Source organism: Myotis davidii, unplaced genomic scaffold, assembly GCF_000327345.1.
Source record: "Myotis davidii unplaced genomic scaffold, ASM32734v1 scaffold453, whole genome shotgun sequence".
Taxonomy (NCBI): domain Eukaryota; kingdom Metazoa; phylum Chordata; class Mammalia; order Chiroptera; family Vespertilionidae; genus Myotis; species Myotis davidii.
Window position 1 is genome coordinate 175,824 of NW_006285234.1, and position 25,217 is coordinate 201,040.

General features: G+C 37.6%; 1 protein-coding gene across 1 annotated transcript in view; it reads right to left on the minus strand.

The window, feature by feature from the left end:
* Window positions 1–25,217, minus strand: part of CNTNAP4 (contactin associated protein-like 4) — a 246,043-nt gene that overhangs the window by 29,781 nt on the left and 191,045 nt on the right. Inside the window, exons 13-16 of the mRNA XM_015558780.1 lie at window positions 22,792–22,948; window positions 18,389–18,516; window positions 4,546–4,716; window positions 3,450–3,668 (exon numbers count right to left, since the gene is read on the minus strand). Coding sequence (XP_015414266.1) covers window positions 3,450–3,668; window positions 4,546–4,716; window positions 18,389–18,516; window positions 22,792–22,948 — 675 coding nt within the window. The remainder of the gene's footprint in view (window positions 1–3,449; window positions 3,669–4,545; window positions 4,717–18,388; window positions 18,517–22,791; window positions 22,949–25,217) is intronic.

The window sequence follows — 25,217 nt, forward strand, 5'->3', positions numbered from 1 at the left end:
TTTGAACTTGTAAGGAAGGGAAAAGAAATTACCCTTTAAAATTATAACCAAAAACTAATTCTATTGGCATAAAGCAGACTCCCAGTCACACAATGAGTCCCTGGGTCTGAGAGCTGACTTAAGGCTCATCTATTTGAAGGTATTAATATGTGGGGAAACAGTTTCCATGATAAGTCCCTTCTATTTCTGACATGTATTGGCACAGAACATATAAACAAAGATGCCCTGATTTCCTGGTGAGAGTGTGATTAGGGGATGGGTGAGATCTCACTGAAGGAGAGAAAGGAGGTGAAGGCCAGACATGTTTTCTGGGCTGTGAAGCAGGTATTTGCAGCCTGACTACGGTGTGATTTGTAGTATATAGTCTAGACTGTGGATCCAGGGACAGTTTTAATCATTCTACAAAATAAGATAAAGGAAGAAACGAGGAAAAGCTAACTTTAGGTGAAATGAAAAACAAAGAAATGATGGAAGGAACCCAGAGCCCTAGGAAGCAGTGTCTTGTCCCCGGACATGAGCTGGGTACATTGTGAACAATAACAGCAATAGCCATGTCATCAGCAAGCTGTGTGCATTGACATTTAAAATGTCCTGAGTCTATCTGTCCATCTCCACTTTAGCCTACACACCATTATCCCTCACAAGGACTACTTCCATAGTCTGCTCTAACCTCCTCCCTCCCTTCATATTCCTTACATCAGCAAGAGAGAGTGTGGAAAATGTAAATCAGATCATGCCATGCCTCTGATCCCTCAAAATAAAATCCAAATTTCTCAACAATGCCCTACAGCTCTCAACACTGCCTCCACCTCATTCGGGACCACTCTTTTCCTCCTGTTGTTTCTCTCCTTGCTACTCTACTACCTAAAGTTCACTGCCATCACTGTGAGCATTTTCCCTTCCAGGAATTCTCTTCTGTTAGATACCCACAGGGCTCATTTTTTTTGCTTCCCTTCAAATGTAAGGTCCTCAGAGAGAATTCCCCTGACCACCTCACTCGAAATAGAACCCGCCAACCCAAATCATTGCCTGACTCCTCATTCTGCTTTTTATTGTATTTGTCATATGTAATTACACACACACACACACACACACGTATATATTGTTTTATTTTGTCTTATATTTTACTCTTTCATTGGCTGTCTCTTGTGTCCTGCACTGAAATACACACTCAGGAGGCAGGGAACTACTTTTTGGTCTTAGTAAGTGTGTCATTAAATTAGCTATAATTATTAATGATTTTTATTAGTTTTTCACCTACTTTGCACTAATTTGGTATAAACTTTTAAAGTATAATTTAACTTCCACTGATTCTTCCTGCAGAGAAAAAGTATTTTCATCTACAAAAATATTTTAAAATTCTGATTTGATGAATAGTAATTTTATAAATTAATATTTTGCCTTATAAGTATTGTTTTATTTACTTGGCTGAGACCCTTATCTAAGAAAGTGGTCCACTCCTGTGGTGGAGGAAGATGTAAACAAGACCTGTATGTGGCCTCTAGACCAGCGGTCACCTACTGGTGGTCCGTGGACCACTGGTGGTCCGTGAGGTCTGAAAGATTGGCAACTGCTGCTCTAGACAGCCAATGGTCTTGTATCTGCCTACGGCTGCAAGTGTTTTTCAAAAAATAATCCTTTTTAAAATAACTTCACATTAACCATTTTAGTTTACTCAATTACTTGTGATTAAGGAGAAGGGTTTGTATAAATAGATTTTTATTAATAGTAGATGTAACATTTTTTATGAGATTTCTCTTTCTTCCCTTTCTTTTTTATTTTCAATGACTTTGACTTAAACATAACAAACATGTCAGTTTTTAAAACTTTTAAGTAACACAGTCATCCTGAGGCTTATCATATTTGGGAATTCAAAAGCCTACCAATTGCTTCCATAAAGATGAAAGCTCTTAGATCCTTATTAAAATTATAACACATGATTGATAGTAAAAGACTCAAGTCTGCTCTAATCCAGTTTTCTGATACCACAATAGTACTTCTATCCATTACACCTACCTGAAATCAAGCTAAGGCCAGGATTCCTATCAGATACAATATAGAGTGATTCCATTTCTCTGAAGTTAAAATTCATACCAAGGATAAAAGTTCATGCACTGGCAAACTGCAGCAGATTTCTCTGAAAGATCTGAGGACTGTTTTAGCCTTTTCAATTTTCAAGAATAGGAAGGCTATTTCCTAGATCCTGACAGATTTTAAATTGCCATACTTTTACCTGTGGCCATCTCTCATTTTTTGTAATTCAAGAAATATCTATGTCAACTTCCTGACCGGGCTTCTAGCATGTTATTAAAAGAAAACATATGTCCTTCTTCTCATGTATTCTTTATTATTTCCATACTCTTAAATAAATCAATCAAGTGACCACAAGATCATGATTAGATTGTCCATTACAGTGTCTTACTCATTAAATATTTATTGAGTGAAAGAAAGAATAAATGATAGAAACAATGAGTACATAAATGTACTAGAAATCTCAAATAGATCTTACTCAAAAAAAAAAAAAAGAAATAAACTTCACCCTCCTCAGTGAAAGAAAGTTAGTAAAACAAGATTGTTAAGCAATAGATGATGTCATGGGGACCTCATGAATTATGTTCTAAAACAAAACTCTTAAAAATGCTTGAAATATGATTTCTGATGCTTTATAATTTGTCCTTATTTACAGTGTTACTGTGTCCTCACATATATTAAAAATAGAAAAAGTGATCAAATAAGAGAGAACCCCATAAACTTTATAGTAAGTCCTGTAAAGTAATTGGCAAAGATGCAAAATAAAACCAACATAATCAGAAGGGTTCCACTAGCAGGTCTATAAGCATCCAACAAATGTATTTAGGAAATAGAGGGACATTTGAATATAAATATGAAGTAAGTAATAAGAAAATATCCAAAATATGGACAAAATGAGAGATACCATTAGATTAAGTGGGGAAACCGGTCAAGTATGGATTTTATATGCTTCTTCCCTACTTTTTTTTCTGCTACTGGCCTATTTTTGATGAAAAGTCACTGGTTGGCATTGCTTGAAATTACAAGGAGGGTTCCTGGACTCTCCTAGGAACAGAGATAACCATCACCAATATCATACTAAATGCACTAATGTTAAAACAAGTCCTGGAACAAATCACAAAACCTGTAATATTAAGAATGCAGGTTCAGGAATTAGTCGCAGGCAAATTTGAATATCATGTATGAGGTGGATTTCTGAAGGCAAGTCGCTTCAACCCCCTTCCTCTCAGTGATCTCATTTATAAAATAGGGTAACACCCATTTCACAGGTTGGATATGAGGAAGAGATGAAACACCTAGCACAGTTTGGAACACAGGTTCTCAATCATTATTTTTACAGTTGGTATTATTTTATGTTGGCTCATCTCCGCGCTCACATCATACAGCTAAATGACACACGGCCTAGAAGCAGCACTTACCCACAAAGAGCTGACTGTTCAGCTGCAAAAGGACATGGCCATCAGCGGGAGCGGGCTGGGTCTGTGGTGGGAGCTGATCCACTTGAATGGATGCCTCTTTCATGTTCCTTTCAACCCTAACGTGGTGCCACTGGTTGTCGTTGAAGTGAGTGGGGGACTGCACCGAGACTTCAGAGGGCCCGTTCCCCACATCGAATGAAAAAGTCACTACTGCCGGAGCTGGGAATGTCAGACACGAAGATTGGCCAAGTCAGAGAGCCCAGTCGTCAACATACTTAGGAATAGCACATAGCACAGTATAAAAACGGTAATTTGAATTTTATGGGAGAACCCAAGGACAGTGGCAAAGAATAGATGTCAAATGAGGCAGTAAAATACATTTTTAATTTGGGGAAGGAAAAACAAATTTTAAAAAATTCATCCTCAAAGTGAATTTTTTAGATTGACAAAAATTAGTTATTTATCCAGGGCAAGAAAACTAAGTAGCATTTTATAAAATAACTAGAGGCCCAATGCACGAAATTTGTGCAAGAGTAGGCCTTCCTTCCCCCGGCTGCCAGCACTGGCTTCCCTCTGGCACCCGGGACCCGGACTTCCCTCTGCAGGCAGGCACCCAGGACCCGGGCTTCCCTCACAGCCCTGGCTTCATCCGAAAGGTCGTCCAGTCTAATTAGCATATTATGCTTTTATTATTATAGATAATTTTACAGTGATTCAAAGTTTGTATAAATTTTAAAGCATGCAATATACATCTGATATCAAGATAATAATAACAGTCTAAGAGGATAGCAAAATAATATGAATGGGCAATTTAATTAATGTTTTTATTTACTAAGAATTTAGTGATTTTAAAAAAAAATTATTTCAATTTAAGATGCGTCTTAAACGGTTCTAGAGAATACAATGATTTCCCCTATCACAAGTTAAATACTAAATTATTTCTTACAGAAAGAGTAACTTAATTTCAAAGAACTTTTTCAAAGGGACACAAGGAAGAGATTCGGTAGATAAAGTAGAAACATGATTCTTCCAACATTAGCTGAAGGATTTGCTAGTAAACAGAATACCGCAGACTTCTCTGGAAAAGGAGACTTACAGCGTAGCTCTATCCGTATGAAGTCGGTAATCCCCAGGTTCTCTAAAAACACCCCGGAGGAAGCTGTGGTCTTAAAAAAGAAAGACACGTCTGCACTGAGCTCCCCGTGGAAAGTGGGGAAATGAAGGTATGAAGCCTCGGTGTTGAAGGAAGCTGAATTCCAAAATGACCCTGGTTTAAAAAAACAGGGAAAATATTAAAAAGTAAGAAAACAAATCAGGACATTAAATGAATGACACATTACATTTTTAGCATTTTTGCTATTAAAACATATAGTGTGGTGAAGGCCTGGGGGGATCAACGGAGGAAAATGGGACATCTGTAAGACTTTCAACAGTAAAAGGTAAATTTTTAAAAATATTGTTAATTCATACAAACCTGCTTTTCTTTTCTTTTTTTTTTTTCCTATTAACTATATAGTATACAAGTCGTGAGCATGATTAGACACTTTACCAGTACAAGGGTTGCAATTCTGACTCCTTCCAACACAGGAGAGGAGAAATGGTCTGCACGTTACATTTGCTATAAGAGACACATCCTCAGCCTAATTACCATCCTCTCCCAAAGTGATATAAGGACCTGTCAAACATTAATTAATAGACTTAATTTTTTTGCAACTTGAAACTTTAAACACCTCCATTACTCTGGATAACAGAGGCCCTGAAGAAGCTCAAAGTGTTTTTGTGCTAACACTTCCCGTACACACACTTCACAGAGCCACACTGCAGCGAGCGGCTTTCACTAATGGGCCCTGTGATTTCCTCAGCTGCGACTGGCATTCAAAATATCCTCGTTTAATTAAAGATCAAGACACTGCTCCCTCTGTGCTGCACTGATATTCTCATGAAAACGCTCTTTTACTTCAAAATTGTCTTTTACTTGGCTTCTCATAGTGAATTAGATGAATAGTACAAAAGGACTCTCAGAAAGTTTTAAAATGTTCAAAGTAAGAAGAAAATGTGTAAAAGGCTGGGGTATAAATGAGGAGATGTGAAAAAATTATCTGGACGATGGATGTCATCTTCTCTTTCCCATCTTTTTTTTTTTTTTTTTGCTGCTGTTATATCTACAACGTACTTTCCTTTTGAGCGAATATTCTGGGTCTGCCTGGAAAGTATGGAAAAAATATATCAATGCAGTGGCATGAAGTGACAGGAGTGACATCCAGCTGGATGTGTGTGGTGGATGAGACTCATTATCGAAGAAATGAACTATGCACTGCTGCCTACACCAGCAAATTCTCAACACACCAAATAGAAATGTACATTTTGAGTTTAAGCAACGGCCTCCCATATGTGCCCACAAACAACTGGATAAATTTCTATCTAGTCAGCCTCCTGGAAGAAAGACTACATCAGTCCCCACTTCTCCGCAGTTCAGTTACCTATGGTCAATCAAGGCCTGAAAATACTATGTGGGAAATTCCATAAATAAACAAGTTTTAAACTGGGTGCCATTCTGAGTATTGTGATAAAATCTTGCACCATCCCTCCTGCCCCACCCAAGACATGAACTATTCCTTTGTCCAGCTCTCCTCTCTGTGTATGCTGCTCATCTCTAGTCCCTTAGCTGTCACAGTTATCAGATCGGTTTCGAGAGAGAGAGAGAGAGAGAGAGAGACTACATTCCAATAATTTTTATTACAATGTATTAATTATCCATTATTAATTGTTGTGGTTAATCTCTTATTATGCCTACTTTGTAAGTTAAACTTTATCATAGGTATGTATATATAGGAAAAGACATAGTATATATAGGGTTTGGTACTAACTGTGGTTTCTGGCAACTACTGGGGGGTCTTTGAACATCTCCCCTGAAGATAAGGGGGGACTACTGTATTGATCCTCTGATGTTAGAAAACAGTAATTGCAGGGGGGAAATGGTTCATTATGTTTGCAAAGAATAGATACCTAACAAGTTAAAAATCACAAACTTGACTCAGCTTCTATTTGTTCCTTAGATTTTAACTTATTTTCTGTAAATTTTGGACTAAACAGCAGTGCTTATACCTATGGCCATGCATTCTTAACAAGAGGGATACATTCTCAGCAATGTATTGTTAAGTGGACTTGTCCTTGTGTGAATATCACATACAAATCTGGATGGTGTGGCCTACTACACGCGTAGGCTGTGTGGTATGCCCTTTCGCTCTTAAGCCTCAAACCTGCACAGCATATTATCGTACTGAGTACGTTCGGCAATTGTAACACACTGGTAAGCACTTGTGTATCTAAATATATCTAAATATAGAAAAACTACAGTAAAAATCGGCATAAACTATTTTTAAGGTGCACCTGCATGAGGACCTGCTGTAAGTGGAACTTTCAGGACGGGAAGCTGCTCCGGGTGAGGTGGCGAGTGAGTGGTGAGTGCGTGTGAAGGCCCGGGACATTTCTGTGCGCGGCTGGAGACTTTATAAACATGTCCCACAGCCCTCCCCCTGCCTCCACTGGACAGAGTCAGAACACTGGAGCTGCCAGTGCTGCTCCATGGAGAAGGACTTGGGCTGGACTGATTGGAAATGTCAAGGAGGAGGGACAGGCGGGGTGAGGCGCAGATCACCATGGCAGTGACGGAGAGGATGGACTGACAGGCGGCCTGAGGATCAGTAGGAATGAAAAATCAGGATGGAGAGACAAAGAACACGGGACTGTCATAGCAATGTGATTTTGGCCACTGCATGTTGGAGCAGTGGTCAGATTAAAGAACTTCGTGGTGCCAGAGGGAAGAGGGATGAGGGTAGTAGGGGGCAAAGGGGAACAAATATATGGTGATGGAAGAGGATTTGACTTTGGGTGGTGGGCACACAGGGAAATATACAAATGGTGTGTCATAGAATTGTATGAAAATTATATAATTTTATTAAGCAATGTTACCCCAATACATTTACTTAAAAAAAAAAAAAAGAATATCACTTAACAGGGAGAGAGTGTAAAACGGAGGACTCAATATTTTGACGGTGGAAATTTGTTCTGGGTTCCGTTGGCTCTATCTGGCATGAAGGGCGCTCTCTGGCACTGAATCGATGGAAAAATAAAATTTACCTATGCTTTGAACCCTGACAACCTGGACACATTTCCAAAGTACAGGGAGAGGCTGGCTCCGCACTCCCACAGAAAGCTTTCGCTCAAGTGGCACTTAGCACCCGTTAAGGCAGCTCCTGGGGGCCTGTGTCCTTGTGCAGGGTCTTGGGTCCTCAACAAAAACTTTCCTGCCAGGCCTTCTGAAGGCCATCACACGGGCCTGGCTGCAGAGTGCTCTGAATAGGTAGCGCTGGGCACAGGCTCCTCTGTGCTGAAATTTGTGCACCAATGCTGAGGTGCAGTGAGTGAGAGGGAATCTATTGTCAAGCCCTACAGATACTGCTCCGATCTGAGAAAAGAAAAAATTCCTCCTGAACCACACACTTCCTTCCATTTCTTACAAGAAATTCAGCTCCATTATAATCTTTTGGGACCACTACCTATATATGTGATCCTTCGTTGACTGAACTGTTGTTATGAGGCGCATGACTATATCTTATTTTTCTTATGAACCTGATTTGAAAAACAATTCTCACATCATAAGTAGACAATTTCAGAGCTGCATTTATTCAGCTGAGAATATACTTTGAGTGCTTTTCCCCCTATAGACACATGAAATTGTAAATTCCTTATTTTCATTTTACAGCTGAGTATTTCTAATCTTAGATATTTTGATCTCTAGGAAAGAAAGCAAGAAAATGCAAAATATCATGTTAAGGTTAACAACACATTTGTGTTCTTAAAAATTCTTACAGTGACCCATTATTAGAAATTAAATGTCTTTCTGTTGAAATGTTACATTATGAAAACTAACATAAAGCTGTAACTTTAAATAATGGAGTATTTTAAAATCTTACTTTTGGCCCGATTAGAAAGAAAAAACACTCAAAATTACTTAAAAGACTAAATTAGATAATACTGTCATAAGACAAAATATCTCATCTGTTTCATTTTTATGTCACAGCTAACCCAATAAAGCATCCTATATGGGGGCTTCGGGGAACTGGTGGAAACAGAAGAACAATTCTCTGAATTGCTACTATCTTTATAATGAACACTTTTATAGTAATGAAAACAATTTATTACCTTCGGTAGCTTAAACGCTCACACACATAATAGCACCTACTTTATCTAGTTAGCAAACCTTATTTTACAGACTCATAATAGGTTAAAAAAATAAAGAATATTTTATTGAAAGAAAAAACTGCTGCTAATTTACAATAATTATAGAGAAAGCAAAGGGCAATATTTCTATGATCAAATAATGTCCTGACATCTCAGCTCTTTACTGACCCTTAAGAAGCACCCAGGGGGACCCGGGCTGCCTCCGGGAAAGGAGGGGCAGGGCAGAGGTGGAGGTGCCCAGCGGGCAGGCCCAGCAGGAAGTTGCAGGTTTTTGAAGAGAGGATTCCTTGGCTAAGGTCGGTTTTTAGGAAATCCCTAAGCTGCACCAGTGGCAGATCTGAAAGCAATCCTTTACTCTGTGAAAGCTAGTCAGCAGCGTCCAAGGCCTTTGTACCATCCCAACAAAAGCAGATCAAGATGTATTGTTCTAAGAAATTTATAATGACTTAATTAAAGTAATTAATAATGAATATGTTTTAAATTGAATTCAATATAGGGTACTAGAGATTTGGAAACATTCCTTCATGAATGCCACCTTTTATCTTTCCAGAATTTAAAAAACAAAATTGTAATGGGTAACTGGATCTATATAATTACTTACTTAGAAGAGGAGATGTACATAAAGTAAAAAGAGCTCATTAGGAAAATTAGCATAGTAGACTTAAAATTACAACTAATATCTAAAATATTTGTTTTGCTAAACTTCTATTCATAGTATTAATAGATTATCCTTTTTAAAAGTAACTTAAAGAGACAGAAATTAGATTAGTGGTTTCCTAGCTGGGGATGGAACTCCTGGTGAAGGGGCTAAGAAGTGCGGGTCTTTTGGGGGTAATGTTCCAAATTCGTTTCTAACAGTTAGGTTGCCGTGACCACCAAAAGCCACTGAATAGTTCACTTCACATGGTTGAATTGTATGGTCTGTGAATTATATTGTTTGAAACAATAACAAGAAAGCTCCACAGTATTTGAAAAATACATTGTTTCTTAAGAAAATATGTTTTACTTTTAAAATAAAAAAAGAAAAGCAGTGATGTGTTCACCCTACCTTTCTTTTTTTCCCCCAAGCATCTTACTGACTGCCATTTAAAAATCTGTAACTATTTAATGTACACAACTCAATTAGTTTGGTACCACCACTTTTCTGAAAAGTGAATAAAATAAAGTGAAATACAAATGGCAAGGCAGGGATACTTTACCAAATGGCTCTACCTGTATGCTGAAGAGTCATTTTTAAAAGCTGGAAATATGGATTACTTTAATAAAAATGTTTAATTTTAGTTAATTGTAGATTTCCATGAAGATATAAGAATTACCAAAGATTGTGTGTTCCCTTTAGCTAGTTTTCCCCAATGGTAATATCTTGCAAAACTATAGTACAGTATCACAACCAGGATATTGGTATCGATTCTGTTAAGATGAAAAAACACATGGCCCAGCCAGCATGGCTCAGTGGTGGAGTGTCCGCCTATGAACCAGGAAGCCACTGTTAGATTCCTGGTCAGGGCATATGCCCAGTTGGCAGGCTCGATGCCCAGTAGGGGGGCGTGCAGGAGGCAGCCAATCAATGATTCTCATCATTGATGTTTCTATCTCTCCCTCTCCCTTCCTCGATGAAATCAATAAAAATATATTTTCTAAAAAGAACACTTGTAGCACCTCAAGCATTTCCCTTTTATAGCCATACCCTCTATCCTCCTGCTCTTCCCCTCCCTTCAGCCACTAATCAGCTCTCCTCATTTAAGAATGTTTCACAAATAAAAGCATACACTATGTAGCCTTTTGAGATTGACTTTTATTTTTCCCGCTCAAAGTTACTCTCTGAAGATTCGCCCCGGTAGTTCATTCCTTTTTATTGCAGAGTAGCATTCCATGGTGTGGATGTACCACATTTCTCTGCAACTCCTCGACCCCAGCAGCAATCTTCTCCATCTCAATTAGTGCCAATTCTATGCCTCTGATAGTTTGACTAAACCCCGAGGTGTCATTCTTGACTCTTCCTTTGGCAATCCACATCAATCCAGCAGCAAACGTTACTGCTACGATCACTGTGCCCACGGCCAAGCCACCAGGTCTATCAGCTGGGTTGGTGATATGGTCTTACAAATGGTCTCTTTGTTCAACCTTACCATGGTCGATTTCATTAAAGCATAAGTCACATCACATCATCCTTCCTCTCAAACTCTCTACTGTTTTCCAATGCCATTCAGGTTGAAAGATAAAGAATTTTCAGAACAATCCTCCATGATGGCAGCACCAGTTTCCTCTCTGGCTCCTACCATCCTCCTCCTTGCTCTCTCGACTCCAAACATATTGACCATTTTGCTGTTCCTTGGGCACACCAGTTACGGTCCCATTTCCGAGTAATTGCGCTGGTTTTCCCCTGTCCACAGCACTCTTTCACAGGTATACACAGCCTTGCTCCCTTATTTCCCTCAGACTTTTATTCAAATGCCACCTTCTTAGTGAGCACTTAATGACCATCCTATTTCAAATTGCCAATCTAACCCTGCTCCTGCCTAAACTAAACTATATTGCATTTACAACACTTACTAGCATCTATCATACAATCTATTTTACTTCTTTGTTGTTTATCCCTCCAAGAGAACTCAAGCTCCAAGAATGCAGGTACTTTTGTCTATTTGTTCATCTCTGCCCCCGCCCCCCTCCTCTCAGGAAGGCACAGTGAAATGTTACAATGCATGGGCTTAATAAATATTTTTTAAATGAAACGGTAAGATGCCTTTTGTCCAAGTAGCAATCAGAAAGCTTAGAGTAATTGCTCCCGGTTTGTTTGTATTATATGTATCTCAATAAGTACACTTAGATTTCTTGGTAAATAAGTAGGAAAAAGGGAGATAGAAAAGAGGGGGAAAGAATATGAGGAGGAGAAAATAAAAAAGTGGATAAACATTAGGAAAATTAAAGGAAACCCAAGGAAAGAAAATAAATTATAAAAATGAAAAGACTTTCTTAATGTTGGAGGATTATCAGACACAGTAGAGCTTACAAAATTACATTATATGATTATTTGCTAAAGTGGAATTGATCTGCACTCTTTTTAATGGTTTTTATGTAGTCTGCCAAATGGAACAGAACTCTGTCAAACGGAAGAGAAATTAAACAAATCACTAGTCAATATCTTTTTCTAGTCTAAGAATATAACTTCTGCAAAGTTATTTATTGCCTACATGCATCTTTGATTATTTAATGCATTCTGGGAGCTGTGATTTCTCAGACAGCTGAACGAGTCAATGCAGATAAAATGAAGAAAGTAATTTCAATGACAAGAATTTCTTAGAACAGAAAACAGAAAAATCTTTTCTAATTATGTAAGTTTTGGGGATGCCTGATTAGACATAAAATTTCAATACAATGAATTAATTGAGAAGAAATATATTTAATAAATAGGTTGAAAAGTTCAAATGCCAAAGAAATAAAAATATGACCTTGTTCCAATTAATGAGCTAAGAGCAGAAATGTAGATCATGCTTGCAACAACATATAAATGTATGTATACATCTTAGAACATCACGTCCAATATAAGAAAAAATTAATACCAATGCCCAACACTGATATGCATCCCTGCTAAGTTACTGACCTTTAAGGGTAATTATTACTTATTCAGTTAGAAAACACAAGTCACCCACAAGGTAGAAAAATCAGTTTGGACCAAAACTTTCCACAGCAACATTCTATACCAGAAGATAAAGGCACACAGTCCACAGATCTGAGAGAAAGAAGATATATCCAGTCTAAGATTTTGTTAAGTGTTAAGGCAACAGGCAGACATTCTCAGTTCAGAACTCTGAGAATAAAGCACATACAAGTCCTCTGGGTGAAAAGTAAAACCCTGCTTCATAATGAAATATAGTCAACCAAAGAAAGTTATCTAGAAAAGCTGTGGAGACAAGATGATCGCATCCCTCAGTGCAGAGATAGTAGGTGCAAACTAGGCAAAGTCACAAAGCATGGTCCAAAATCATTACACCAGTTTCTAAAAAGATTAAATGTCCTGTGACCTCGTAATGCAGAAATTCCACTCCTAGAGAAGTAAACACATGTTCAGAAAAAGTTTATACATAGATGTTATCAACATTATTCATAATAACCTCAAAGTGGAATAATCCAAATATCTATTAATGGATGAATGGATAAACAAAATGGATTATTATTTGGTCATGAAAAATAATGAAGTACTGATATATGCTACAGCATGGACAAACTTTGGCAATACCATACTAAGTAAAAGAAGCCAGTCACAAAGATCACATATTCTGTGTTTTCTTCCAAAGGAAATGTTCAGAATAGGCAAATCTGCAGATAAAAAATAGATCCATGATTAACTAAGGTTGGGGTGGAGGGAAAAGGGAAAAGGGGAATGTCTGCTGAATGGGTCCAAGTGTTTTAGGGGATAAGGAAAGTATTCTAAAATTGATTGTGGTGATGGTTGCACAATGCTATATAATATGATAAAATAATTAAGTATACCAAAATCTGATGAGATTGTGTACTTTAGATTGTGTTCTTTAAACAGGTGAATTGTAGGGCATGTGAATTATATCTCCATGAAGCTGTTGCCAAAAAACAATACAAAGTTAAACCAGCCAAGTCTGGGTTAGAGTTCTGAGGCAACAACATTCTCAAACACGTGCCAACTCAGGAAATACAACACTCATGAGTCTTTCTGGGGGAAAAAACTGAAAATATCAACCACCTGACAGTGCAACCCAAGAAGAAATGAATCAAATAAAAATCAGTCAAGAATAGAAAAGCTCTGATGACAGGACTAGTGGTTAGCACTAAAAAAATAAACAACCATACAAATAATAGCAAAAATTAGATGGTGGAGGAAAAAAGGAAAGGATAGGACAAATGAGTGCTAATTTTCCCAGTTTTCAGAATACATCAATACTGTCTAAATTTTAAAAATTAGTTTACTATAAAACCTGGTGACTCTATAGCCTTTTAAATTTTTCATAATTTTTTATTGTTTAAAGTATTACAAATAGTAGGAGTTGTGAGGGATCATCAATTTGAATATATATTTATCAGATATATACATAATATAAAGCAATAATTTTAGCTTCATTTCAGTTTCTTCTTCCTCAATTTCAATTAATAAAGTTTTATAAATTTATTTATAAATCTCTTTCTATTTTTCTGTCTAGGGCAGTGGTTCTCAGCCTGGAGCAATTCTGCATCCCAGGAGGCATTTGGAAACGTCAGAAGATATATCTGGTTGTCACAACTGGGAGAGCAGTGCTACTGGCAGCTAGTGGGGAGAGGCCAGGAATACCGCTAAGTGCCCTACAGTGCCCAGGACAGCCCCAACCGTAACAAGGAATTATCCAGTCCAATGCCAAGGTTGGGGAACCCTGCCCTAGGGACATCTAGCAATGTCTGGAATGATCCTCACTAGTGTTAATCAGTATCTCTGAGTTTTGTGACTCTTGGTGATTATTAAACTCTTTTCTTTGAGATCTCTGTATATTGTAACATTTTATAATGATTATATATCAATTAAAACATTAATGTTTAATATTTAAAACAATGAATAAAGGTATATATATATATATTTGTCAAGAAATGATATTATTGTAGTGCTGAGAATTATTAGGATTCTTAGCCTCAAAATAATGAACATCTTTTGAAAGTGTTAGGAAGAACCTTTGTTTCCTCACATGTGTGGAATTTCTTAAATATAAATTGTTAGGAACACAAGTCTTTTCTAAAGAACAGAAAACAAAACAGAGCAAAATAGGTCAGAAAATATTTTTTTCTCCAAGAAAAGGGTGTTTCCATTTTATAAAGACACTATATTATTTAAAAAGTGAAAAGCAAAAAGTATTAATATGAACTAAAATCATATGCTTATTTGAAAGCACTTTCATGCCACAAGCCCAAGTGCATCGCTGAGAAATGGCTCAGCTGGAACGAGGTGCTCAAATTCCATGTGAGTTTTTAATCCGGAAAGCCTTTCAATATAACCCACTCCTTTCATTAAACGTATATCTCTGCATATCATTCAATTGCTTATACAATCAAAAACTTATTCCTGTCTCTCAGGAACAATTCACAAGCTACAGGTTTCTTGAGCTGTGTGTGATAGATCATTCTCCTTCTTTCATAAACTGCTCTTTATTGATTATCTTTCATGTAACAGGTAATGTACTAGGTACCAGGAACACACTGATAAATGAAGAGTGGACCTGCTCTCGAGAGGCTCGAAAAATACTGAAAAGCCAGCCTAAGAAATACGTGCTTTAATATGTTCAACATTCCCTGAAGGTGTAGGACCAAGTATTCTAGAGACCTGTAGAAGGTTCATGGAGAAAGGGCTTGAATCTGAGGGACAGTTTTCAGCAAGAGGGCTGGGAGGTTTCTCAGATGAAGGAAAACGAGTGAACAGGAAGTGAAGCCAGAGGCTGTCCGTGGTTCCTGAGTGTTCTTTGTGCTGTGAGATCAGCAGAACTAGGGGATAATCCCGGTAGATATCTTCCTGATGGGTGCTCAGAAACATTTAACCCTGAGCCAGTCCTGGACTTCTACTCTTCCTCCTTAGCGTGTGGGGCGAGTCCTGAAGATGCTCCAACCACAGCGGGCATGCGCTCAGGTAATTTTTAGGCCTACAGAAGTTGGGGAACTGGGTACCTCAAAGATGAAGATGCCCCCACTGCTCCAGGGAGAGTGAGTAGAAAGGAAAGTAAAAGAGAGGGTCCTCCTACTTATAATATATATATTTATAAATTAAATTATTTATAATTATTTCCATATTCATAAATACATTAATTCATGACTAAGTTTTATGTCTGCAGCACTACTTTAAAGGCAGCTTTATCATTCATAGCTGTTGCATTTTAGGTAAAACATTCCTAATGATGTTATCAATGACTTCTGACATCGAACAATAATAGCAGAAGTGATACTGAATTTCAGAATCACCTACATTTTTTCTAGAGATGAAAAGAAGGACTTGGAAAAAGACAATATTGATTAATTAGGGGAAAACTCGTGTCTGGAACCAGTAAGTCTCATACACATTTTTGTTTATTTGTCTTGCTTTCTCAAGAGTTCTCTTCTTTCCCAGAAAAACAGGCTTGATGTAAAATTTTCAACATCTTTAGTCTGTGTGATAAAACCAAAATATTTTTGTTGTCATCTTTCCATTTTTCTTTTTAAATCTAAAACTTCTTTGTCTCAAGGAAGGGCACTAGCATCTTTTTGTCTCTATGGAAGGCACTAGAAGCTTTATTGTGATCAGAAAGCTGGATTTCTGTGTCAACTTCCATCTAAATCACACTGAATGCACCTCTCTCATTGAGCCCCTTCTGTAGTAAGCCCCATCCAACCACTGCTTAATTCAAGCCCTCATCATTTTTCCTTGTCTTACACCACAGGTTATTTTGTTGGTCTTTAGGTATATAATTGGTCTTCATGATTTCATTTACATCATGAAGTTGTTGTTTATTTAAATATATTCCATTGATTTTCCACAGAAAGGGAGAGAGACAGAGAGTTAGAAATATCGATGAGAGAGAAACATCGATCAGCTGCCTCCTGCACACCCCCCACTGGGGATGTGCCCGCAACCCAAGTACATGCCCTTGACCGGAATCGAACCTGGGACCCCTCAGTAAGCAGGCCAACGCTCTATCCACTGAGCCAAACCGGTTTCGGCACATCATGAAGTTTAAGCTATTTCTAAGCCTTAAATGTCCCATTCCTAATGCCTTCCAGATAATGACCATATACCTTTCTTCCATTTATAAAGCCCACAGTGCATGATCCTGTATCTACAAGCCCCCGATATCTACACAGTCTGTCTCAACTGCGAAGAATAAAAATGTGCCTAGAGCATTTCATCTACAGGGGGGCAGATTTTCCATAGAGAGAAAAGGGGGCATCCTTTTTTCTGCAGCCATTGCTTCTCTTACTGAGAAAATGTAAAAAAGCCCTTCATACACAGACAGGTCTACACCCTCGTGTGAGGCTAAACCTCAACCCTAAACAGATGTAGGAGACACACTCTCATGAGAGGCTGAGCCTCAACCCTAAACAGATGCAGAAGACAAGAAGGCCAAGGAAAGCTCTCAACTACTGTTTTATTAATAAGTCAGAGATTAATTAGCAGGTCTCTAAGTATTTCAACTAGCTGTAAATTCTTACTCCTAATGTTGGTGCCCTCTCCCTATATCTCTATGGTCACAAACAGTTACTACTCAGCACTACGGACATTTAGACAGATTACTTAGAGTGCTGTCCTGTGCACGGAAGGTATTTAGCAGCATTTCTGGCCTCTTCCTCTAGGTGACAGGAGCATTCAACCACACACACACACACACACACACAACCGTGACAGCTCAAAATGTGTCCAGATATTGCCAAATGTCCACTAGGGGTGGGGGAGGGAGGAGTCACCTTGGATGGAGAATCACTGCTCTAAGTAAAAAGGTGCTGTGTGCCTCCGTTCATGGCAGGAAGCTTTTGAGAAAGAAATCCTAAGGGCTTGAGCTGATAGTGACCTCAATCAAAGCAGACAAGTTCCCCAGGGATTGAGCCAAATGAAATAAGGGGATGGAGGAAGCCAACCTGAGCTCCTGAAAGGTTCTGCTCAGAGCCGGCAGTGAAAAGTGCATGCGATGTATACAACACTTGCTCTATAGTCACAAAGTTGTTGCTCTGCCCTGGATGCATCTGCGTTTACAACCTCATCTCTTTGCACATAATTTTTCTCTCCATGAAATATCCTGTGTCATCTTCATGTGATTGTGTAAGGCCTACTGGCAGAACAGGAAGTTGAGCTGATAAAGATTAGCGATGATAGGTATAATGGCAGACAGTTTTTTTACAATGTATATATAAATTTTTATAGCCCAGTATCATCTTTGCTTTTTAACTAAGCAACTTTGGCTAGGTATCCCCGTAAATCCACTGAATTGTCAGATCATCTCTTCTTCTCTTGAGGCCTAGAATAAAATTTTATTTTACTGTATGCTTTTAGAGTAAATAAATATTTCTTCTATTTCCATTTTAAGTTTTGGAAAAACTAAAAGCTTAAATATTTAATGATTCAGTCTCTATAGGTCTAACTGATTTCAGAAAGCTTATAAATGGATACACATGCTTATTTGATTCCCTGATGAAAATATGTATTTTCTGTGCAACTATATTTGAATCTTAAAACTCTGGTTTAGGGTGTTAATACATTGAATATACACAACAGCATGTCCCACTGAGTTCCATAAACACACACACACACACACACACACTGAAAAAAAAAGGTTAAAAATGGAAATATGTCTGATTATACTGACAGTTGCCTCTATTTCTAATCCCCCTCCCCCAGGCCCAACAATAAGAAACCGACATACATTGGTAACAACTTTGAACAGCACTGAGGCTTTCCCACATGGGTAACAGCATGTGGGAACTGAGGAGTGCTGGAATGTGTTCCTGAACCAATCATCCAGAAGCTCAGGGGTTTCTTTTTCTTGGATCTTAACAAGGTTTGCCATTCTAGCATTTATGACAGGGCTTTGCACACTGTAGAGGTATGCTGACTGGAAAACTGTTTCAGACATTACTTATGCGATTTCACAATAAGATCTGATTAACTGTATTATGATAGAAACATGACTCGTAAGTGACATCACTTTCCTCAGATAAGCTACCAACACATGGTCAACACTTACTGTCTCCCCGGCAGAGGAGAGGCCCCAGCTTGTAAGCTGCTTCTGAATGCGGCCGGCCTGTGTCTGTGATCACTATCTTAGTCACTGGCAGATGTTCTTTGTAGGAAAGGACTCCAGTGTCATTGGTCCTAAAACACAGTAACAACAAAATTCTTAAAATTACTCTGATTAACATAATTATCAAATAAACAATAGGCCTTATTACATTTCAAAGCCAAGATGTTCTGAGCTAAATTTGCACACACAAGAGTAAGGATCAAATTGCTCATCTGAGCATATAAAAATATGGCAACATTTTAATTTCTCTTGCAGACATAATAGAGCTGGTGATTTTTAAATTCATTTGACCATTTTCTATGTTAAAATAGAATGGTTTAACCCATTCGCATTTAGTATAATGACTGATACTGCATTTTTAGATCTACCATTTTGATATGTTTTTCTTTTCTTTTTTTCCCTTTATGAAGTCTTGTGTTTCTCTCCCCTCTTTCCTGCCTCCTCTTGGTTTACACCATATTTTTGTATTTATGTTCTTTATTCCCTTTTTAACTGTATGTCTTGTTGTATTTTAATATTTGCTTGATTAATTACAAAATGCAACCTTAATTTATCACAGCCTACTTAGATTTTACATTGTATTATTTAATATAAAATGTTAGCTTCCTACAGGGTAATTTCTTTAACACTCCCCCCTGTTCTTTGTGCTGCTGCTATAATTTATGTAACAACAGATGTTTTAAACTTTATAATTCAACAGTAAAGTTTTATTTTTTTATTAAGAGAAAAATTTGCATTTACTGACATATTCACAATTTCTAGGTTCTTTATTCCTTCCTGAAGTTCTGAGTTTTCTGTTATTATTTCTCTGAAGAATATCTGTTAGCATTTCTTACGGTGCAGCTCTGTTGGCAAAAATTCTCTCAGCATTTAATTTGAAAAGAACTTCTTTTATCTTCATTTTGAAATACATTTAGCTTACAACAGAATTCTAGGTTGACCTTGCTTTTTCTTTCAACACATGAAAGATCTCATTCTGTGAACTTCTGACCCGTCTTCAATGAGAGGTGAGCCTTCATTGGTACCCTTGTTCCCTGCATGGAAGTGTCCCACCAGATCCACACAACCTGGCTAATTTCAAAACATTTATCTTTATCCTGAGATTTTAGCCATTTGCACAATAAGTCAAGGTGCATTTTTCTGTTTTTATCCTGCTTCATATTCTCTGAGTTTCTGGAATGAGTACATTGAAGATGTATTAGTTATCTTTTGTAACGTAACGACTTACCCAAAAACTGTGTGACTTAACACAGCACTATTTATGATCTACATCCTAGTCAGGACTCTGGGCAAAGCTCCAAGGGAACCTTTGGCTCAGGGTCTCTCCCAAGGCTCCAAAGTGTTGTGAGGACCCCAGTCATCTCAGTGCTTGACTGGGCGGGGAGCAGCCTCCAGGCTCACTGAAGCGGGTGTTGGCAGTGTTCTTTGTCAGGTAGTGAACTGTTATTCACTGGCTGTTGGCTGAAGGCCACTCTCGATCCTCTGCCACATGCGCCTCTCCTCAGGACAGACCACAAAGGACAGCTTGCCTTATCAGAACAAGGAAGCCAGAAGAGTCAGAGAGAGAGGCAGAGAGGCGCAAGCAAGTCAGAAGTCAGTCTTTTGTAATCTAATCTCAGGAGAGTTGTCTCATCACCTTTACCACATTCTATTCATCAGAAGCCAGTCACAAGTCCAGGCGGCCCTCAAGGAGAGGAAATTACACCGTGATGTGAATAATGGGCAGTGCGGATCATCTCGGGGCCATCTTGGAGGCTTGCTACCACAGACGTTTATTAAACAAGATTGAGAAGTTTTCAGCCATTGTTTCATCAAATATATCTTTGCCTCTTTTCATTTCCTCTCCTCCCGGGACTCCATTTTCTTGCCCATTAAATCAATGATGCTTTTCCAAAAGTCACAAAGGTTTTGTTAATTTTGTTCACTCTTTTAGTTGTTGCTCCTGTGTTCTTCAGATTTAGTAATGTTTACTGATCTGTCTTCAGGTTCGTTGAGGTTTTCTTCTGCAATCTCCTGAACTGAAGTCCATCCATTGAATTTTTCATATCAGATGTGCGTTCCTATTCTAAAATTTCCATTTGCTCCTTTAATGTAGTTCTCACTTATCTGCTTAGCTTCCCCTCTGTTCACCTGTAATTATGTTTATCTAAGTTTTGGGGCAAGTTTATAATAATTGTTTTCAAGTTTTTGCCTGCTAATCAAGCATGTACCCCAGGGTCTGTTCCTAATAAGTGCTTCTATTTTCTAGATTTTCAATCAGAGTTGACTCTTTTTTTGAATATGCAATAATTATTATATTGCTCTGGACATTGGGGGTGATACTGTACAGACTGTGGGTTCTATTATTGTTCTGAAGATTCATTTTCGTTTTCACAGGCAGTTAAATCACAACTTACCGCAATAATTTGTGTACGCTTGGTTTTACACTTCATTAGGGTAGGCCTACCAGTATGTCAGTTTTGCTCTTAGTTTTCGATTATAATCTTTGCTGTAAAGACATAGACCTTCTGTCATTTCTATGGAAAGCTGAGTGGTTTGTAAAACTCATCTCAGCTAGTGAGACTTAAACTCCACATTCTGAGTCTCCTCTGGTAGTCGCTACTGAAACCTCTGTAGCTTGCTCAGTTTTCCAGCTGGATCCTCTCTGCTTGGTTTCTAGAAATCTCCTCTGTGCCTGTGCAGCTCAGGGCTCAGCTGAGGGAAGCTTACATGGTGGACGCCCCCAGGTTTTCTCCTATCTGGGATTCCCATTCTCCCTCAACATCCAGACATTCTGGCAGCCCAAACTGTGCTCTGATACCTCTTAACCACCCCCCCCCCAAATAAAATCTAGTTATTCTCTTTGAGTTCTAGCCACCACATATCATGTGGTCTGATTAGTTCCCTCAAAGAAAAGGCATATAAACATAATCTCAACCACCTGAGTTCCCGCCTTCCAAGGCTTAAAGGCTCCCAAACCTAGCAGTTTCTACCTACATTTGGTTGTTTTCCACTTACTTCAAGTAGTTGTTTTTATAAATAGCTTTTCTGGGATTATAAATGTTCTCTGGGGAAAGTTATTTCTATGCAAACTACATAACCATAGCAGAATTTAATATAAAAAGTTTCAAAATCTTATGGCTGAAAATTATTTTTGATGAAGAATATGTTATGGAGGTATTAGAGAGTTATTGGTGATTATGTTAGTTTTTTTCTTCTGTTAAGTATTGATATGAACATTTTATTCACATTTTAAAATACAATATTACTGTGCAGGTGTTTTTATGAAGGCAGTGAGGAATAAGAGAGTACGAAATTTTAAAAACTAGACTTTGAGCAAGAGACAATATACTTTAGACCAAGTATATTGGTATAATAAAAGTATAATCATGGTAATAGTAAAAGTATAATCATGACACCATATAGATGCTTCCATCTAGGGTATTCTAAAATAATCTGTCTTTTGATACAACATAGTCTTGATGTTTGCCAAATAAATCAATGAAACAGCATACAATTCAAAATGTGAGCTCAATTGACAATGAACTGATTACTGGAATTAATGTACATTCTGTAACCAAAGCAATCATATTTATACACAGATTGACTATTAATATTTTTAAAAATAATTATTATGTGCAGATCCCGGTGCACAGTAGTATAACATACATATGGCATGTTGAACCGTGAATATGGAAATTAAATAATATTTTCACTTTATAAATAAAATCAATCCAACTCTAGTAAAAAAAATAGAATACATGTATGTTTTAGTTTTCAAAGGAAAACACATATTTAAGACTTTTATTCTAGTTAAAGAATATTTTAAGTTCAATTTTCAAATCCCTCAAATGTTACAGATTTCCTCTTTCAAAATATGATAAACAACAGAACATTAGTTCTTTGGTGGTTTGTCTTTTAAAAAAAATAAAAAATCTACATGTTTATAATTGTAGGAAATTCTAAGTTTACATTTTTAAAGGTTTTAGAGGCAATTATTGAGGAAATGTGCTTTAGTAATTACTGGCTGTAAATATATTTTGAGAATAATAGAATGCTTAATTACACTTAATTTCAAAGAGAATGATAACTGACTAAGAATGAAGAGGAAACATGAAACAGATGCCTCTTTCATTGTATTACAAAAATAAAAACGTACATGACTAAACAGCCCACTATAAAAAATTGAAATAAAAGGACATTGATCTTAACATTTAGCACTCAGACCGATTATAACATATTTCATCAAAACCTACCTGCATCTAATTTCTTCACTGTACTAACTAACGTGTTCAGTATCTACCTAGCTCTACATATTTAAGTGATCCATTTAAAAAGATAACTTTTATTTTGCAAAAGGAAATCACCATTCATTCCGGTCAGCATCGCAGTTGCAATAATACTGAGAATCAACGCAGTTGCCCTCTAGTCCACAAGCACATTTTTGAGGATCAGGCGAAGAACCTCCCCAATACGTGTGGGTCTCATTGGTTCTTCCAACCCACCAGCTCAGAGGGGTCCCATCTGAAAGACAAATGCATGAAATGTGACTTCTGCTTTACACCCCCTGCCTTCTGTCTCAGCATAATGCCTGTCCTGCCCAAATCATTAAAAAGATAAATAAAAGCAGAAAGACAAAGATTGACTTAATGCAGTGATAATCAAAACATTGTAACTGATGGCATTTCCTAAAAAAGCTTTTTAAAAAATATTTTATTATTTAAACTCAAATGATTGATATACTTTCCTTTGAGTGGAAAAGACACCAGCAATTCCTATTTAACTCAGGCATGATAGTAAAAATGTTTGAAAGCAGTTCACATATGTAATTTCTTTGAAAATAATTTTTAAAATAAGTTGGCATAAAAATATAAACCAGAGCAATTAACACATCAGAAACAAAATTGATATGAGATAATAAAATGGCCATTAGAACATTATCGAATGTTATAATATAAAGTCAGTGATTTATTTTATTGTTGTTAATCCTCACCCACGGGTATTTTTATTATTGTTTTTTTTTTTTTTTTTTTTTTTTTTTTAGAGAGAGTGGAAGGAAGAGGAAGGGAGAAAGAGAGAGAAACATAGATGTGAGAGAGACACATCAATTGGTTGCCTCCTGCACGCGCCCTACCGGGCCAGGGATCCAGCCTGCAACAGAGGTGCATGCCCTTGACTGGAAACAAACGTGCAATGGACTAAAGTAAAGGATTTATCTCAATATATGTATTGGCTAAAATAGAGTGGCTGTTTATTAAACATTGGGCATGGTATGGCACTTCTTGGTCATGATTTAAGATTTATTTGGAAGTATGTATTTTTCTCTTTCACTTAATGGCTCGGCTATTTATTTGGAGACTACAGAATCACACTGAAAGATCGTAGTGCCTGAAGCAAACACTACATTCAAAAACAAAGTTTTCCTTAACCAAATGCATTTCTTTCTATGATGAATGTTCAGCTATCAGCTCCTTCTCGGAGTTAAAACTAAACCTGATGTCAAGAAACTAGAGCAAAGAATAGACAGAAGAGCTAGGTAGCATTTTGAGAAAAGGAGGTAAAGCATAAGGGCAGTATCTCATTTAAAAAAAAAAAAGAGAGAGAGAGGAAATTGTAGTAATTGGAAAATCAAATCAGCGTGAGAAGAATGTGAGATCAAAGCAGTCAGCTATCCAAAAGTGCTTGATCATTTTGTGTTGACTTTCAAACCTTTTAAGTTATCATCAGCCCCACTAAAAATCTGAAGCTTTTACTAATTTCTCCTTTACTTACAAATGCCAGTGCTCATTATAACTTACTGTTACAATAGGACCTTAGGACCTTACTAGTGCTGGCAACCTCTCTCCCACATTACTATACATGAGACCAGCCACGCCAAAAACAAGGAGTTAGCAAAAGCTTGTGTTGTGCATGAAGACATTATCAAGAATCTTCATTTTTACAATTGCATAATCAATTCATCAACAGAAGGTGAAACCTATTTAAAACATTTACCAGAGATATTTCAATATACTGCTTCTTAAATAGAAACATGTCATGGTGACAGCAGTGTTTCTTAAAGGTTAATATTTTTCATAAAAATCAGGATTTTGGCCCCGCCGGTGTGGCTCAGTGGTTGAGTGTCGATGTATGAACCAGGAGGTCACGGTTCGATTCCAGGTCAGTGGACATGCTGAGTTTGTGGGCTCATCCCCAAGAGGGGGCAGGTAGGATTCAGCCAGTCAATGATTCTCTCTCATCATTGATATTTCTATCTTTCTCCCCCTTTCCCTTCCTCTCTGAAATCATTAAAAATATATATTTTTAAAAACGTCAAGATTTTGGATTATCCGTCGGATGGTTAGAAGGCATGGGAAGGCCAAGCAGGGAGGCCAGTTGAATCTCTCACGGTGACTAAGAATCGGGTCACGAAGAACTAGGGTAAAGCAGAACTGTAGGACCGAGATGTTCTCACATAATGAGATGCTCTAAAGGGAGAAAACACAAACCCCCCAAACAGAACTTAGGAGCAGACTGGTTATCAGAAGTGGCACAGGACAAAGAGTCAAGATGGTCTTCTGATTCCTACTGGAGCTACTAAAGGAACTGGGTTTGCAGCGCCTATTTAATTTCCAATTATACCCAGAGGCTCACTGTCAACAGTCCATGAAAAAGAGTCACACAGAACAGTCACTTTCCGAAAACTAAGTCATATTTTTAGTAGCTCTTTTCCACGATCAAAAAACTGCACGTGTCGCTTGCCCTTCAGAAGGGTGAACACTGAATTGGCCGAGTATCAGAATGAAGATCTTTC